Source organism: Zonotrichia albicollis, chromosome 21 (assembly GCF_047830755.1).
Source record: "Zonotrichia albicollis isolate bZonAlb1 chromosome 21, bZonAlb1.hap1, whole genome shotgun sequence".
Taxonomy (NCBI): domain Eukaryota; kingdom Metazoa; phylum Chordata; class Aves; order Passeriformes; family Passerellidae; genus Zonotrichia; species Zonotrichia albicollis.
This window is the reverse complement of record NC_133839.1, coordinates 6,106,255-6,125,408: the sequence shown is the minus strand read 5'-3', so window position 1 is coordinate 6,125,408 and position 19,154 is coordinate 6,106,255. Positions and strand designations below refer to the sequence as shown.

The 19,154-nt window shown below is 40.6% G+C and overlaps 1 protein-coding gene across 3 annotated transcripts in view; it reads left to right on the top strand.

The window, feature by feature from the left end:
* CDK5RAP2 (CDK5 regulatory subunit associated protein 2) overlaps positions 1 to 19,154 on the top strand; it is a 70,396-nt gene that overhangs the window by 33,779 nt on the left and 17,463 nt on the right. For 2 of the 3 annotated variants that reach the window (XM_074556054.1, XM_014269587.3), the window contains 10 exons: positions 1,373 to 1,468; positions 2,030 to 2,077; positions 2,690 to 2,874; positions 4,929 to 5,391; positions 8,050 to 8,314; positions 9,707 to 9,823; positions 11,961 to 12,561; positions 14,444 to 14,676; positions 17,175 to 17,223; positions 17,963 to 18,147. In XM_074556054.1, the coding sequence (XP_074412155.1) occupies positions 1,373 to 1,468; positions 2,030 to 2,077; positions 2,690 to 2,874; positions 4,929 to 5,391; positions 8,050 to 8,314; positions 9,707 to 9,823; positions 11,961 to 12,561; positions 14,444 to 14,676; positions 17,175 to 17,223; positions 17,963 to 18,147 (2,242 nt within the window). The remainder of the gene's footprint in view (positions 1 to 1,372; positions 1,469 to 2,029; positions 2,078 to 2,689; positions 2,875 to 4,928; positions 5,392 to 8,049; positions 8,315 to 9,706; positions 9,824 to 11,960; positions 12,562 to 14,443; positions 14,677 to 17,174; positions 17,224 to 17,962; positions 18,148 to 19,154) is intronic. The other variant, XM_026795604.2, reaches the window with a different exon arrangement.

Here is a 19,154-nt window from a genome sequence, read left to right as displayed (position 1 = left end):
AAACATGGCTTGAAAGTCAGTTTTCCATATAGAATTCTAACTGTAAAAGGCAAATATATGAATACTCTGCACCATCCAGTTTGTGCCTTTTAAAATTCATACCTAAAACCATGAGCCTTGCTTATACTGCAAGGGGTTGGGAGATGAAAGGGGTTTTCTCATTAATTTAGTATATATATGTATATTTTTATATATACATATATATGTATATAAAATATACATACATGTATATTTTATATATATTTTTGTATATATCTATATTTTTAAATCTATATATATGTATTTATATATGCATACATTCAGTGCATACTCAATTAAAAAATCAAAATCAAACCACACACATCCATTTAATTCCCTGTGTTCTGAGGAAGCAGAACTAACTCTGTCCCACACAGGTTGGGATCCTCTGTGCCAGGGCTGTGTCCTGCCCATGGATTGGGCATAATTATAATTATAATAATGTTATTGAGTTTGAGTTTCCAGAGGAGTTTCCAGAGGAGCCGCAGAGATGCTCCAAGGGCTGGAGCCGGGCTGGGACACCTGGGGGTGCTCACCTGGACAAGAGAAGGCTCCAGGGAGAGCTCAGAATCCCTTGCAGGGGCTGAGGGGGCTCCAGGAGAGCTGGAGAGGGACTGGGGACCAGGATGGAGGGACAGGACACAGGGAATGGCTCCCACTGGATCCCTGGAAGTGCTCAGCAGCATCCAAAGGGGTTCTGCTCCTGCTCTCAGTGATGCCGATATCAGGGATTTGGGTGCTGCTCCTCAAAAAGCTGAATCCTCCTCCTCCTCTTTGCTCAGGCAATGAGGTGGGTTCTGTGGGGAACAGGGACTAAAAGATGATTTGGCAGCATTTGCTGCAAATGGGCAAATTCAGGCGTAGACACAGCAGATTGTAACCTTCAGTGGCACAGTAAATCTTTCTAGTGTACAGCAAGCCACATGTGCTTAGTTTTAAAAGCATCTATTTCTTGAATGCTGGAGAAGAGCCCAAATTGTGTAGCAAATAAAAATAAATTCTGGAAATAGGAAAATAAAATAGGCAGAATGGGGACACAACTGAGGATGCAGAGTTCCTTTGCCATGAGAGGTTAAATGGTTTTTATATGTTCTATAAATTCTGAGGAGGAAGGGTTAAATAAAAATGAAGGAATATATAATATAAAGTTTCACTTTGTTTGATATGAGTCATTCCTGGGGTTTATATTAATTTTCTTTGATCTTGTTGAAGGAATCTAATTCAGTGTTTGTTACTTTGTATTACAGGCTTTTTTATTTTTCTTTTAAGACATATCACTGACTTATTTATGCACGTTTCATATCACAGTATTTTTTTTGTGCTACATTTTCACATCATTCCATACTTTGTGTAGTGTCTTGAAACCCCAGAGAAGCCTGTGATGCAGCCTGAAGATGGTGACAATGACAAGAAGGTGCAGAACAGTCAGTGTTGTGAGAGGGTCAGTCAGGTAGGAGCATTTTGGGACAGTGCTGTCTTCTCTGCATGCCTTTAAAATGTCTTCATTCTCTCAGAGCATAAAGTATTTTGCAAACAAAACATACTTTTCTTGGTTTCTGATTTTGTTTTCAACTAAATGTTTTCTTCTGGAAGCTTTTTCCTGTATTTCTGGGCTGGTTTTGCATTCAAGATTGCTTTCATTGTTTTATGTTTGAGTACTCACAGTCACCCTGAATGGGGGTGACAGAGTCCCTTGAAATTGTGTTCCTTTACATCCACTCAGGTTGATCTCCTGCCTCCATTGCAGGCAGGCCTGGAGTACAAATTGTGTGAGATTCACTTGCTGTGATTGAGGCAAAAATCCTGTAGATCTTTAGGGTTGTGATGCTTGATAACTTGGTAAATGGTAAAGTCCATTTTATACAACCAGGAATCTGCTGGCCTCTCAATCTAATCAATGTGAGATAAAGCATCAGGGAATCATAAAATAACTCAGGTTGCAAACTGGTTTGTAATGTTGAAGAAGGATGATATTTTCCTCTATGAAATCTGTAATTTCTCTGTTTACCAGGTATGCCTTCAAGTATCTTTGGATTTTCCATGTGAGGTGGATAAACAGGTAAGTGATGTATTCTAAAACTCTTTTGGCTCTTGTTGCTGATGGGAATTGTGCCCAGATGGGCCCAGATTGAGTTCTCATGTCATTGCTGCAGATTTTGATTGTTTAATTGGGGTTTGAATGGCTGTGGAGATCCCAGGTAGAAATCCCTTGGAATTTATATAACACATCCATGCTGTTTTATACAGAAAGTTGGCAGCTTGTGAATGCTTCCAAGTTTTGTCCTGTCCCAGCCATCAGGGCTTGAATCTGGAGATCCCAGGACAGAATCTGTACTGTAAATACAAATTATTCAAAGCTGAGCTAATAAAATTGTTAGCTGCAGTCTGCAGGCAACATTCCAGAAGTTTCATACCTCTTGTTAGATAAAGACCTTCAGGGAAATCTTCTCACTCCTTACTAAACAACTGATCCCTATGAATTAATCATATGAAATAGATGGTAATTAGTTTTTCTATTAATAAATAGTCAGCAAAATGTCTGTGGGTGCTTCTTAATGTAGATAAAGAGCATCAGGAATTACAGAACCTGATTACAGAAAGATTACAGCCCCGAATTTAATAGAACATTACATACCTGTGTAATAAGACAATGTTTGCAATTTTTTAACAGATAACTCCATCAGGCTATTCAGAGAGTTTCTGCAAAGACAGACATTATAGGAGCCCAATTAAGCCTCAATTTGAGCATGATACAACTGACAAACACTTGAGAACAGGAATGAGTGAACATGAAACAGAAGAGAACTTGCTCACATCTCCTCTAAGAGAAAATAGAACATCTGTGCTGGAATCTACGTGAGTATGAGGGATATGCACTGCTTTTGACAGTATTTCTATTTGAGAAGAGAATAAGGTAATTTTGCTAAAGTGAATTTAGATAATGGCACTGTCTAATTTACCTGAGAGATTGGCAAGGCACCTTCAGAGCCATTTTAGTCTATCATGCAATTAAGTAATTAGGAAACATACTATCAGTAGAAATCCTTAAAAAAAAAACCATTCCAAGAAAGAAACTCTGCAAAGTTACTGATCCATGAAGCTTTAGTGCAGGGACTGATTGTTTCCAGGGTGAGGTCTAACAGAGTCAAAGGGCTTAGTTGACAGTAGCTGCTATTTTTCTTGAAAAAAACCAAAATATCTGAGAGCACAGGCCAGTGAAGAGTGGTGTGGTGGAAGGGACAATACTTTACTGCTGTAAAAACAGAATGTAAAAGGATCTAAGGATAGAAGAATTTGAGTTGGTTTTACAGGGATAATTTTGAATGGATGGTGCTGCACATCTGGACAGGGCTTTGCTGCTCTCAGTTTAGGGGCTTGGGGCTCTTTCCTGCACTTGACTAAGGGGTTATTCCATGTGTAGGACTGGCTGAGCTATGTTCTCAGTTCTTGGGTAACTTTATGTAGGAGAAAACACTTGTGGACCTAAATCTATCCAAGCCCTACTGGCACCCCTGGAATTCAAGAGTGTATGTGTATGTGTGTCACACTGGGATTTGATCCATGCCCAGCTGAAATGCTCATTTCCATAGGAACTGGGCAATGCCATGCAAGGAAAACCACACACCCTGACTAGATTGACCCCAGTTTCATGCTCACACCATTTAATCTCCTGGTTGAGCACTGAGTTATAGTTTGCTGTAGATCATTCTCATGTTCCTTTCCTTGTCCTCTAGCTCCTTTTCCTTCTCTAGTTGCTTTCCTGGTCTCTGGACTGACTATGTGCAGAATTCTGTGACTTTTCAGTGCTGGGAGCAGAATCTCCAGTGGAGTTACACAAGTCAAACCCTGATTTCTGTGTTCACCATGCTGCACTTGGCTGCACTCAGGCAATTCTGTACTTTCACATTACTATTTAAAACTCTCCCAACAGGCATAAATTGTCTTAGTTGTCAGAGGAGTAGTTAGTGGTGAATGAGGAGATAGTACTCCCTTAGAAATGAAAACATTGTTTATTTGTTATCTTTACTTAAAAGTTGGCTAATGAGTAATTCTCGCACCGTCATCTTTACCACTCTAGTGTGTAATTTTTCCTGTGTTCAAGTATAAATGACCAGGCTGATGGGTGATGAGCCTGTGCTTTGCACAGCTGAATTCTCACTAATGCCATTAGATGCCAGAGGAAGCCATAAAAAGCCTAGTTAGCTTCTACCATTTCAAATGCTAAATGATACAAATGCAGTTGTTTAAAACTCTGGTTTATATGTTTAATGGCACAAACAGCTCTCTGTTGGACACATGAAATTGTCTCTAGAAATTCAGAGCTTGCTTGTGCTTTAAATGCCTCTTATTTGGCTTCAGTTTCTCTTAAAACATTGCTGTCCATGAGCTGCTAGTTATCCATAGGGCAGTTTGGTGTCTGTAATGAGCTGGTATTTGCAGGCTTTTTGGCTGATTTCTCACTTTTCATCTTCCCTGTTCCATTAGAAACTCATGGAGGAGGAGATTTGCACACAAAATCAACATCAGGGCTAGGAATTACAATTTGATGGTCCTTGTGGGTTCTTTCCAACTTGGGCTAATCTATGATTATATGGTCCAGAGTCTGGTGTGCTGTTGGTATAAATTAACTTTTAAGGTAGAGAGTAAACTTTTTGAAAATCCATTCATATTTCTTATATTTCTGTGTTAAATAGGAGAAAAACCATCATGAGGCAATTTATGATATAATTCATGTTGTGAAAAGGTTCCAAAAACTCTTTTAGTGAGTAATTCATTAGTGAGTAAAAACAAAACCTCCTGGGAATTTCAGATATGTCACAACACAGCAGAAGGGTTTCTTGGAAGGTATTTTTGTTTGCTTAAATAAAAATCTAAATTCATGTCTTTTCTCTCCTCTTTCCTGAGTGTAGCAGACAAGAACAAATGAAAATTGTAAATGAACTGTTAGATCATCTGAACACGACAGAGGAAGAATGTTCAAGTGAAGATATAGAGAAAAAGGATGAAAAAGATCTTAGGCAAATGATTATTCAACTAAGAGCTCAACTCAAACATTTCAAGCAGGTCACTAAATTCTTAAAGCAGCGAGCAGAATTGAAATCAGCTTTTGATGGGGAGGAGAAGCTTTATCCAGATGCAGTGCCACAGATTAATAAGGCGAGTCAGTTGTTGAAAGTGGAATTGAAAGATGCAGCTATGCAAACAATGACTTTAGAGAGTAATGTCATGAGATTCAAACATGAAGGCAAAAAAGGAGCCTCAGAAGAAAAGTCAAAATATTCAAGATTGAATGCAGAAGCAGAACATCAGCAAGAAAATGTGTATAAGAAGGGTGAACAGCATGAAAGACTTTCTTTTACTAGAACAAATGAAGTAAGTTTATTCTCTTTTTTGTACTCAGGGAATGGATGTATAAAAAGGGGAAAATATGTTTCATTTCTAATATTAAATCTTGCTTTTGTATGAGTTTTAATATTAGGAAAAGAGATGTAAGCCAAATATATTTTAGATAATTGTTCTTAATGTTCAGAGCTTTTCATCTCCTACTTCAGCATGCTTTAGAACGTTAATTAATTGAATTTCAATTCTCCCTGGGACCACACACTCGTAAATATTACAGCTTTTGGAAAAAGAGAGTCTGTGTTTCTTGTTCATAATGTACACAACTAGAGCACTTGGAACTGATGAAGTCTAAATGGCAAAAGTGTTCTAGAAAATTCCAGATTTGCATCACATCTGGGAGCAGGCTGTGGAGGGGTCAGTGGGACACTTCCACAAACTCAAATCTCAATTTTAGGGTTTTATTAACATCCTCTCATTGTGTCTTGCTTCCTGAGAAGTGTGGCCAGGGGTGCCCTGTGGCACGGGGACAGTTTGCTGTGTTTGCTGTTCTGGGAGTGCAGGCTGCCTGTGCTGGGGCCAGATGAGTTTTGAAGCCTCTGTCTGCAGGCAGACTGTGATCCCAACCAAAGAGGTGGGAAAACAGTGTCTGCTAAAGAGTTCTGTGTATTGTTTCAGCAGCAGTGATAGAAGTGAAGTTGAAAACTCTTTGAAGATCTTGGCTCCTGCAGAGCAGACAAAGGGGAGCGTTGCTTTTGATTTTGTGCACTGCTAACAGGGAATGTTGTAGCACCTTCTGCAAAGAGTGGTTTCCATAACTTTAGTGATCAAGAGGTTTCTGAGAGGTAGCAATTAGGAGTGGCTCATTTTTATTCTGGCTTGTTCCTCTTGGGTTCATTTTTCTGAAGGAAGGGGCTTGTAGATGAAGGGATGTTGATAAGGCTTTGTTCTGGGCATGAAGTGACAGGACAAGGGGGAATAGCCTGAAGGTGAAGGAGGGCAGGATACTGAGATATTGAAGATGGGATATTAGGAAAAAATTCTTCCCTTTGAGGGTGTGAGGCCCTGGCACAGGTGCCCAGAGCAGCTGTGGCTGCCCCTGGATCCCTGGCAGTGCCCAAGGCCAGGTTGGATGAGGCTTGGAGCAACCTGGGATAGTGAAAGGTGTCCCTGCCATGGGAATGAGGTGACCTTTAAAGTCCCTTCCAACCCAAACCATTCCATGATTTTCTGATTCTTTCTGCAATTTTTTCTCTTTTTCAAGTTCCTGTTTTCCCTGAGTTTGCTGTTCTTATTCACCATTTTCCAGATTCCTCTCTGGTTTAATCAGTGGCACCCTCAATGCAGCCCCTGAATGAGTTGCTTTAAAAGCTTTCTTGTTTGGACTAATGCACTGTATCTTTAGCTTTGGAATGGCTTTTATAAATAATTTGATGTAGCCAGCTGAAGTGGCCTTTGGGTAATCTGGGTGACAAATGTGTCTGTGCCACAGCCCTGAGACAGCTGGAAATGGTTTGGTGTTATTAAAGCAGCTTAGTTAGCTGGAAGTTCTGGATTTATTTTGCAGCCTGTGAAGGATACTGTTCTCATATATGTACAAAAGGAATTGAGGGTGGCATTTGGAAAATGGAACTTGCTTTTTATGATTTTAAATTGTGTAAAGACTGTAATTGCTGAGAAGTGAATGTGGAAAGGTATTTCAGAATGCATTGGGTGGTGAAAGAAATTAGGGGACTTAACAACACTGGTGGAGCAAATGAACAGCAAAATTATAAACTAAATCTATCTGAACATGCCATTATTGGTTTTTATTATTATTACACACAATTCCATAACTCTCATCAACACATGGCATGCTTTTATCTTTTTGGAGACAGCTCTGGTTTATGCTGTGGGGTTTAAACAAGGAACATTTATTTTATGCAGAGTCTTCCAAAGGTGAGAGGCTAAAATGTAGTGACTTAAGAAATGCAGCTTCCCCCAACTCCAGTGAGGAAATGCCTGTTACAGCAGGAAATGGGAATCCTTCAGAAGCAATTTATAGAGTGGATGGGTGAAGAAAATGGTTTTGTTCGTAAAGGATTTTTCTGTGGCAGAATAAATGTCCTCTGTGGCTGATGCAAAATTATGCTGATTTTCTCAAAGCTGTGGAAGTAGGACATGTTGGGTGGAGACTGAAGGAAGAAAGGAAGATAAGCTTAGGAGTGTGGAAAAATGAGGAGGATCCTCAAATTAAAAAAAAAAAAAAAGAGGTTTTAAGGGAAAAAGTTGCTGGTCTGGCAGACATTTATGATTTAAATGACAGTGGGAAGCAGCAGTTAGAGAGGTCAGTTTGGGTGAGAAACTGTTTTCCTCAGGCAGCCACAAATCCAGAGCTAATTGATACACCTGGTGGTTAAAGCCTTTGGTGGGCACTGCTGGATTTGCTGTCCTGCTTCAGGAGCTGGAAAGTTCCAGATGCATGAACAGCTGGGACTTAGAGAAAATTGTACCACAGAAATGGGTGTTTTGCCTCTCTGAATGTTTATTTCTCATGTAGCCAAGGGTATTGCAATTTTATTTTCAAAACTAATGTGACAGCTGCCTGATTTTACAGGAGAATTTTTATTTTTCCTGGCCTGTTTATACTTCCTACACTTGGCTGTTACCCACAAATCACTAACTCCCTATTTTCTTCCATCCCTTTTTCAGGCTGGCTCTGCTTCCTTGCCCAAGAAATCCAGGCTGCCTGTGCTTGTGAGATCCTGCAGGGCATTAGGAAATGTCCCCTTGAGCTCCTGGCTGCAGAAATCAGCTCCAGGAGCACAAAATCCTTCCAGGGCACCTCCTGAAGGTCTGAGAGCGTGTGAAATACAAACCAAACCATTTCAGGCACAACCTAATGGAGAGTTACTGCATGAGTCTGGGGCTGGAAACCTTCCAGAGGAGCCTGCACAGGGAAACACATCAGGGAGAGGTAAAAAAAGAACAAATCTGGTGACTCTGGCCCTGCATGGAGTAGTGGCAGCTTCTCTTGCAGCAGAAAGTAAATGCAGATCATCTTTATATACAACAATACTGCTTAACCTTGCAAGTTTCTTGAGTAGACAAATATGTGTAGACCTTGGAAAAACACCTTTTTTTCTCTGTTTGCCACTAAGATGTAAACCAGATTTTGGTAGGACAAAAAGTGCTCTGTACATGCGTAAGGTCTGTAATAAATGGCAGAATACAGGGTGCTACATGTGCACACATATATCAATGTTTGGGTAAATTAAAAATTCCCTTAATAAGATGCCAAATTTAATGAAAACTGCCTGTAATGGAGAAAAGAGAGTATAAAAACCCTGATTTTGTTTATGCTGGATAATTAAACTTTTCCAATATTCCACTGATCAGTCAAGTCAGCTGTGTCTGTTCCCACTGTGGCTGGGTTAATTTAAACTCAGTTGTTGACAGAATACTATGATCAGCAAAGTATGACAAATTGTAAGACAGAGCAATGGGTATTAGATGAAGATTTGGGTGATAGAAAAATAAAAATAAACTTAGCAGTTAGATTAAAAACTGAGGAGGGGTGTGAAGGATAGGTAAGGGAGGGTAAATATAAAAATAAAACTCAGACCAGTTGTGAGTGAGCCACTGTCAGACCCAGAGGCTGCAGAGAGTCTTGTTAAAAATAACATTATTGTGGTGAGGCACAGATATGGTACAATTTGTTGTAAATACTTTGGGTGATGGGACTGGAGCAGTTAATTCAGATTGGTGCAAAACCCATGGAGAATCCTGAAGGGCAGGGCTTTGAATTAGATCCTGAAGGAGTCAGGAGCTGCAGAGCTGTGATTTCCTTTCCTCTCTGGTTTCTTCCCCTGGGTAACAGCTGTGCTGCACACTTGCTGATTCTGAGACTTGCTGCAGTGATTGCAGCAGATTGCTTTGTGATCAATGCTCACACTGGAGAAACTTCTAAGCCTTTTCTCTAAGCTGAACATAAAACATTTAAAAATGCACTAGAGATTGATTTACTGTTCCATTACAAAGGGGACCTACAAATGTTTGTCTTCATTTGTTAGTGGAAGCCTTTGCAATGAATTCTGAAGGGTTGCCCTTATAATTAGTTGAAGTATTTAAAGATACTCATATTATCAGTAAAGATTTTCCTGTTCCAAACTGTCAGAGAACCAGGTTTGTGTTTATGAGATGTGAGGGTTTTTTTACTTTTTTTGATTTTATTTATTGATTTGGTTGGTTGGTTTTGATTTGGTTATTTTTAAACTATTCCCACTTACATTTTTTCAGTCTCTTACTGATTTCTCTTTTACCTTTCCCCACTGTTGTCTCCATTTTCTCTTTTACCTTTCCTCTCCAGTTGTCTCATTGCCCAAACAGGATGATTCTGAGACCCAGGTGGAGTTCCATGATGTTGATCCAGGTACAGAGGACAAGAAGGAAAATGTGAAGGACAAAAATCAGCAGAACTATCAAGGTAGAGCATTTATATGGTACAGAATTAAAAAAATAAAAAAAAAGGAAATTTAAAAGCTTCAGTTTCTTCTGAGTTATACAAAATTGTAAATTGCTTCAGGTAATCATCTCCCTTGCTGTTATTTGTGGATTTTAAATCTGGTTTTCTTAGCTGCCATGGATTAATTGCTCCAAGAATCCAAGTTGGTCTTTCAGGGTTGTGCTTTCAGAAGGGCCACTGGGATTTATGAGTCTGGTTTCCAGTAAAAATAATGAGTTGTATGCCTGACTCTGATCTCTGTTGCTAATGACCTCACTTCTGAACTCCTCTCTGAATTAAATGTTTGTTACTGCTTCTCCATCTAGTTCTGAACTATTGGAATGAAGCAACTGAGTGATAGAATTTTGCTTATCTGAATTATTTGAAGGCATTCAAGTAGGCTGAAGCCTAATGGAATCATTTAATGAAAATGTAAATAGACTCAGTGCTGTGTGTTCCACGTTTGTGCATCATCCATTAGTCTTTTTGGGAGGGCTTGAGTAACCTGGATAGCACTGGAGAGTGCAGAGGATTTGGCCAGTTCTGTAATGCTTTGGTGTGCAGGGTCCTGCTCAGTACACCCTGTGGGGGTGTGGACACAGGGAGCTCATTAGTTCTCCTCTTTAATTAGAGGCACTCTTGCATTATAAACCATAGCCAGTGCTCTGATCTGGAATATCTTTGTTAGGATCTGGTTTTATTTTCTCTGTTTATTACCTGGAGTGATGCATGGAGTCAGGGTTTCAGAGTTTACTTCACCTGGTGTTGGGGATTTTTGCCATCTGTGTTACTGCAGCAGAAGTTCATGAATGCAGTGTTGCATTCCCTCCTTGTGTCCTCCAGAATCCATACACAGGCATTTTCCTGGAAACACTTCTTTCCTTTGGAATGCCACACAAAATGAGTGCAGAGAACATCCTCTAGTCTTGATATCAAATCAGAAATGGTTTGGGTTGGAAGGGACCTTAAATCTCATCCCATTCCCTCCCTGCCATGGCAGGGACACCTCTCACTGTCCCAGCTGCTCCAAGCCCAACCTGGCCTTGAACATCCCAGGGATGAGGCAGCCACAGCTTCTCTGGGCAGTGCTGATATCCCACAATCACAGCTTCATTTTATTCCAGCTTTTATATAATATTTATTTTTATTCTCCTGGTCTTGGGCTTTCATGCAGAGCTGCTCCCCCTGAGTTTTTGTAGTGATTTACAGCTTGAACCTGGACATTCAAATTCTCCATGGAAACCAATCTGAAAGTATTGCAACCTGTCTGAAAGATCAATGAATTGGCTCCCAAAAGGGAAGTTCTAATTCAAAGTGATCTTTTGCAGAACTAATAGAAGGGGAAAATTTAATTTACTGGTAACTAGAAAATAATCATTTTGTTGGCTACTTACACCTACAGCCCTCAACATGCACAGAACTCTAAACATGGATCATCTGTAGGAATTTATGGCTTTTATTGGGCTGAATCTGGGGTGATTGCATTACTTAGGGATGGCAAAGTCACCTGAGAATGTGATGTTCATATCAAATGTAAAACCTTTAATACCAAAACCCTTTAGTGGGGTTTGTTTAGAAGACCTTTTAAAAAGAAGTTATTATAGCCTCCTTTTCAAATCTGACTATTTTGTTGATAGTCCTTTTAAAATTCCACTGACTTTATGCTCCAATTGATTTTGTATAGATTTTTGAAGTGAGGAGAAGAAGAATATTTAATTAGAAGCTTTAGGAGGAACCATGTGAAATCAGAGTCTCCTTTGCCTCATGTTTGAGGTTATAATTTTTTGTGGCTGGAAAGGTCTGGGCTTGATCAGTGCCTGATTCAGGAGAGCATACAGCAAAAGAAATTTTCAAGCATTTGGGAAGAGAAAGTTGGTTGTATTTTGAGTATTGTTTATTTGAAAGGTAATAAAGGTTTTGAAGTACTTGATGTGCAAATTGAATTAATGAAAAATCATTAAGAGAGGTCAAAAGTCCTAAACTAATAATGTATAGCTTGTAATTACCTACATTTTGATTCTGCTGTTATAGAATTGAAATAATTCATCCTAGTGCTGTTAAGAACAGAATGTCAGATAAAGAAATGCTAATATTCACAGACAAGCCTCCTGTTTTTCAGAAATGCAAAATCATCATAGCATTAGCAGTGGGAATATCCAGAGTTCATTAAAAGAGGTGGATGAAGAGTTTTATCCCATGGGACACGAGGACACTGACTCTGCCCCTGCACACTCAGACTCCAGGTGTCTGTGTGCTCACCCAGGGAGTGGAGCAAGAGCTGATGAACTCCAGGGCTGTGGAGCCACAGAGGACATAGAAGAATTGAAACAAAGAGTTAAGAATATGCAGTCTGAGCTTGAAAAGTACAAAATGTTCCTGCTGCGGCTGCAGGGCTCTGAGCAGCTCTGCTTCAGTGCTGGTTCCAGTGGGGCTGTGAGGGATGCAGCCCTGCCTGGGGAAGGGTTTGTCACACTAATACAAGGTACAGCCATGGAAGGAGTCCAGACATCCTCTGGTGTCCCTCAGCTGGATTTGGATGAGATCCACACCAAAACCAGGGATTCTGAGTCTCTGCAAGCACCTGATACGTGGGCAGCACAAAACCTTAAGGAGCTGCTGTTGGCCAATGAGGCAGAAGCTGACAAAGAGCAAATTGTGAATGTGCATCTTGATGAAATGTATCCTCTTCAGAGCAGTCTGAGGGCAACATCACCATCCAAGTGAGTAAAACTGCTGCGCTTTGAGGTTCCCTTTTGTAAACAGCAACACCAAATAGCATAGCAAGGTGAGATGAGGATAATTTTGTTCACAAATGTTGTTACAATAAGGGCTAAATTTCACTAACATTAGCATAAAGGAACTGAAATGTTTTGTTAAAAGACCCCCTAAGTACAAAACTGATAAATCTGTGCCATCATCTGCGCCAGGCACATCTGTCTCTCCCACACCTCAGGCCCAGAGCTCTCTCTGCTGTGAGAGCTCCTCTCTGGAGCTCAGATCTCAGTTACCTGTGGGACAGGCTCACCTCTGTCAGCACAGCACCACTCTGCAGCACTCAGGGTGTTTTCAGGTGCCAAATGTAGGAAAATGGAACACCTCATTTAAGACAGAAATGTTTTTGTGGGCAATGGGCTGGCAGATTGGTGCTGGTCCTTCTGTTTGAGTGCCCAGACTTGATGTGTAAACATAAGATGTTCACGCTCTAGTTCCAATTTATTTTGCAGTTGAGGGCTGTAGTGCCTTCCTGTGAAGGATGTGAGAGGAGATAAATATAGAATTAATGAATGAAATTTTATAGCATAAGCTCATAAGCTGGAAAATCATTTATGGGAGGCTGAAAAGAATCAGTCTTGGATTTTGTATGAGACTTGGGGCAGCATTTTGGCTGCATATGTAGAAATTGCAAACATACAATGGGGGATCATAAGAGTGAGCCTTTTTTAACATCCACCCCCCTTTTCTCCCTTTTAAATATTGTTATTGTGCTGAGAGCCTGTGGAATACCAGAAATTGTAACAAGGAAAGGCATTCAGCCTTGTGCCTGTCTTCCAAATGCTTGAGTGGAAATATTTGAGGACAGTGAGGAACCACCAGCATGGACTATTGTGTGTGTCTGAGCCTCACTGGTGTAAAATACAGTGGTATTACAGAGTCCATAGCAATTTACATCCCTTAAAAATATATCTCATCCATTTTACAAACAAAGATCCAGCTGTGAATTAAGGGATGAGACCCTGTGGATCACTGTGAGGATTTTATGGCCACTGTCTAGGACAATGTCATGAGTCACAAATGACAGACCCCAAAATGAGTTATGCATCTCTTCCTATACAAATGACAGTAAAAATGCTGTAACAATAGATTCGGTTTGATTCCCTGCATCTTTTAACATCTTCTTTTTTCCCTGCTAATGGATGATTCTGGAGAAAGAATTCTGCCTGTGGTACAGACAGTGGCAGTACAAAGGGGATGCCTACATTTGCAAGTGTAAATTCATAAATAAATTCAGTTGATCTCACTTGAAATTTATATCCTGGCTTGTGGAGTACAGGAGTTTGGGCACCACAGTGATTGTCATTGTTTCTTGCAATACACATGCAGAGATGTGGAGAATTTTCAGACTGGGTGAAATCATCAGTTCAGAAAGTCCAATACTATGGTTTTGGCAGGAAATAAAGTTTCAGAGAAGGGACAGTTGTCTGCTTCCATAGGGAGTTAAGAAAACCACAAAACACCAAGCCAAAAAAAAAAATCCCCAACCAGTCAGGAAAAATATGTGTATTCTTGAAAACAATTTGCATGTATTCATTCTTAATTAGTTTAATTTGGCACCTCTGCTGCCATCCATGTTCTTTCCAAGCAGGCCATCAAGTCTTGGCCCATTTTATAAATGATGCAGTTAAGTGAAGGAGAATAATCTCTAAATACCAAACTCAACAAGCAGAGACAATACATCTCTCATTGTGGCTGTTAAAAGCATTTAAAAACCAAATTGAACCACATAAAATTATAGTTTAGGAATATAAACTTAATTCCCATTTTATTTATACTTAAATGTCATTTATGGCCAGCAAGGCTTTACAGCTAATTTCATTTTCTCAGATATGACTCGTTGGTTCACTCACAAGTTCGGGAGCTGAGCTTCCAGTGCCAGCAGATCAAGGAGATCCGCTGTGGCTGTGCCACCTACCACCAGCACCTCAGCAGCCTGGTGAGGGCCTTTGAGGAGCTCCTGCAGGCCAGTGATGTGGATTATGATCTGGCTGAAGGCTTCCGTGAGCAGCTGAACCAAAGTGTGCTGCAGTTTGAGAAACTGGAGATGAAATTCCTCTACGGTGAGCAGCAATGTTTGTGCTTCTTGTCAGATCTATGAACGCCCTGGAAATGGGATTTTATTTGGTTGTTGGTGAAAGGAAGCTTTCCTTGCTGTTGGTTGCTTTAGGATGGGTTATGGGGAGGACTGTCAGGGAAGGTAAGATTTCTGTGATACACAAAGAATCACAGAATTGGAAGAGACCTCTGGAGATCATCTGTGGTGATGTTCAGAGGGATCCCAGGATGAGGGAAGAGACGAGGATCTGACTCCATGTTTCAGAAGGCTTGATTTATTATTTTATGATATATATTATATTAAAACTGTTCTAAAAGAATAGAAGAAAGGATTTCATCAGAAGGCTGGCTAAGAATAGAAAAAGAATGATAACAAAGGTTTGTGACTGACTGAGACAGTCTGGACAGCTGGGCTGTGATTGGCCATTAATTAGAAACAACTAACATGGGCCAATCAAAGATCCACCTGTTGTATTCCACAGCAGCAGATAATCATTGTTTACATTTTGTTCCTGAGGCCTCTTCTCTGGAGAAAAAATCCTAAGGAAAGGATTTTTTATAAAATGTGTCTGTGACAATCATCCAGTCCAAGTCTGTGCCAAGGCAGGGTCACCTGGAGCAGGTGACACAGGAACATGTCCAGGTGGGTGTGGAATATGTGCAGAGAAGGAGACTCCACACCTGTTCCACCCTCAATTTAAAGAAGCTCTTCCTCGTGTTTAGGTGGAACTTCTTGTGTTTTACTTTATGGCCATTGCTCCTTGACTGGGTTTTGCTTTTGTAGCTGTACTCTTTATGACACTTGCTGTTTGGGGTCACCTCAACACAAGCACATTTTAACTGCCAAAAATATAGTGGTTGTATAAAAGTTTTGTTACACATAGCTTCAGGTTTTCCTGTTTCAGGGAACAGCCCAGCTGACTGTTGAAGACACCTGAGACATGAGTTAGTGACATGACATGACAGGACATGAGCCTGGCAGAGCTGGGGTAACAGCTGATCTCAATGATCTGAGATGTCTTCTCCAACCTAAATTATTCCATGATTTTCCTAAGGGACCTGCATCTTGCTGCCTGCTAGTCTGGCTGGTGGAGAAATGTACACTGCCTTTCATAAGAGAGCTAAAATACAACCATGTTTTGGAAAATGAGCATCACAATTGACATTTGGCCCGAGAAGGAAGAGTATAACCTGCTTTCTGCCTTCAGTCTGTAGTTTGGAGGAAGTTAGCAGGAAGGGGATGGAAAAGGGATGCTGTTGGGAGGAACAGCAAGCAAGATCTTTTCCTGGTGTCACAAGTGCTGCTCTTGCTGACCCAAACAGCCAGCAATCCTTCACAGATAGCAGCTGCAGGAGCAAAACCCCTGAGGAGCCTGGATGGGGACTGACCCTCCCATCCCGCTGGAGCTGCCTCTGCTCAGCCCCATGTGGGGCCCAGCCACAGCATGGTCTGTGTTCTGCCTTTCACTGCACATCACGGCAGGATGTTGCAGTTTTGATTGCTCATATAAAGCAGCTGTGTGTGAGAAAAAGGTATTACAGCCTTGTGTCATGGCAGGGTAATAAAAGATTGAGTGTACTCAACGATTTCGGTGGCTACAGAGTTTCCTTGCATTGCAAATGAGAAGACTGTAGTGAATAAACATTAAATGCCTTTAAACCAACAGATGGTATCCTATATACTATGAAAAGTCACTGACAACTGAGACAATTCGATATATCTAACACAATGGTGCTGCATTGAATCACACATTAAAGTAAAATGATGTTTGTAGGGTTGTAAAGAACATCCAGTGTACTAAGAATTGACTGTAAAGAAGAAGCATGAGCAGCTGTCTGTCTCTGCATTTCCATCCTGACCTTCAGTTCATTCCCCTGAAATTTCAGCTGTGCAACTTTTCCCTGCCACTTTTGCTTAATTGCACAAAAATTTTAAAATAGGGGGAGCCAAGGTGACACCACCAAGCTCTTATTTCTTTATTAAAATTAGAGTCTGAGTCCAGATCTCTTGCACTGAATTGTGCCTGTGCTCACACACAATTCCACAGAGAATGTTGCAGGCAAAATCCTGTATGTGCTCCTTCATTAAGGATGACTGGTTAGCCTGACTCCAAACCCAGCACAAAAAATCCAAGTGCAATGGAATTTCTTTTATATAAATGTTATTGAAGAAGTAACAACATGTACCTGTAATCCTTTTGCCATGTAGCACAATTATTTCAAATAGGTATGGTAATTAAAACAGCAAGGCAGTAAAATCTGGCATCTTGGTTGGTCCCTGATAATTTTTTTGTGAGTTCCAGAGCAAAGCTATTGCTTTGTTGCTGGGCTGTGAATGGTTTTGGTCATGTACAGCATTTGACACTAATACAAAGTGTGCTGGTATCTGTTGACTCCTCTAATTTCTCATTAATTTAACACTCTGTATTTAAATAGAGTAAGATGGAGGGGGAAAATTGTAATTCTCAGTGTGTGTTTTTAATCAGCTGTTTCTGCTTTGCAGGAGAATCCATAGGTACAGAAGTCACTATACTTTATGAATTAGCTCAAAGGTAAGAGTGCAACTGAATGTTTAGCAAAAATATGATTGTTTCATCAACTGATAAGGATACTCCATGTTCTGTGGCATGTTTAGCTGTTTGGCAGGGCTGTGCTTATTAATATATATTTTGGTAATAAACCACCCATTGAAAACAGATTAAGGCTTTTTTCCCCACTTCTCACCAAGCAGGTGAGAGGTTGAAAGAGAAACACTGTGCCACCAGGATTGTTCTTTTCATGAACAGCAATAACCATGTCTACAACCCAGTGTGGTGCATGCTGAGACATCCTGGTGCAGGTGCCAGGGGGGACAGTCCCTCCCTGAGGGTCCCCACGCCCTTGGGGCTGGCTCAGGGTCACTCCTGTGCAGATCTGCTGCAGTTCATTGTTGTCACAGCTCCTTGCTGCTGAAGGTGAAGAGAGCAGGTGTTGTTGTGCTGTGTTTGTTGGTTTTCTGCCAGCCTGGGATTCTTCAGAGCTACAGAAATGCTCAGCTCCCTGTTCAAGGCAGCTTGAGGTCCCCTGAACACAGAGGTGACTGCCTGGTGCTGGAAAATGCAAAGTAGGCTGGAGGGCCAGTGATTGTTCCTGCTGGATTTCAGTCTTGATACAACCTCTGATGTGCAGTGGTTTTTCATGCCCTGTCACATAAATTTACCTGTAAATCAGTGTAAATTTGGCATCCTCTGTTCACTTTCCAAAGTCCTAGAATAACTTTTATACTTTAAACCATTTTATTTGGCACAAAAGGAATAATGAGAAGAATGCCACCATGTACCAACATCTGCAGGATGAGTCTCCTGTGCCATCTGCTCTTCACAGCTCATCTGACTTTGATTTGTCAGAGAAGTCTCCTCTTGGCTCACCTGAGCACAGGCATGACCTGGAAGGCCAGCACAGCACACTGCCACTTCTGCCAAGCAAGTTTCCTCCAGGTAATGTTTTTCCCATGGAAGATTTGCTGGATATTGGGAAAAGCTGATAAATAACACACAAGGGAACTAATTAAGAAATAATGAAGAAGGTTTGTCTGCCTCAGCTTTCCAGTTCCTTGCATAATCATTGCAGTTTCAGTGATGAGGCACACAGAGATGGCAGCCATCTGAATTACCTTTTTTGAGGCAATATAAAGTGTGTTAGTTTGTGTCCTTGTTGTTTTAAGCTACCAGCTTTTACTTTGCTCCAGACACTCTTTAAATAGACAAGTTCTAAGGTGAAAATAGACAATTGTCAAGAGATTATTATGTGGGAAAGGAGAGATTTTCCAATTTTATAGGAGCCAGTGTTGTGTTTCCTTGAGAATTGTTAAGTGCTGCATAATTAATAAGTGGTGTCATGTTTGACCTGGATAGTTCCACTAAACACAAGTGATGCTTGCAGTACTTTATCGGCAGCAATGAAAATTTAATAGCTGAGCTGGCACATCCTGTTCAGGGAGAAATATTGCAGAGCAAACCAGGAGTGTGTGACATGGATAAACTGACACATCACACACTGACAGGTAGAACAGATCTGCTCCTGAGGAAGGATGAAACTTGCAGCCAGTGGAAGAAAAATTATAGAATAGCAAAGCGAGAAGGAAAAGGTACAGTAATGAAACTTGATACAGGAGATTTCTTTACTGTGGAGTGCATTGTGTAAGTCAAAGTCAAATTTCTCTCTGAGTTACTCTGGGAGCTTCCTATTGTTGTAAGGAAAAATGTGTGCTGGTGGTGTGTGGAGCTGCATTGCAGACCTTTGGATTCTTTCCTCAGTACAGGGAATGTTTAAGTAGATAAAATTGTTATCTATTCCACTTTTGTAGGAAGAAGAAATCTGAAGAGCCTGAAGTTAAAAAAAGTTTAAAAGTTAAAGCTTTAAAGTCTTTAAGTTAGAATGTAGAGTAGGAGTTGTCACTGAATGCATGGTTTGAGCACTGTATAGGAAAAGAGGTTGTGGAGTC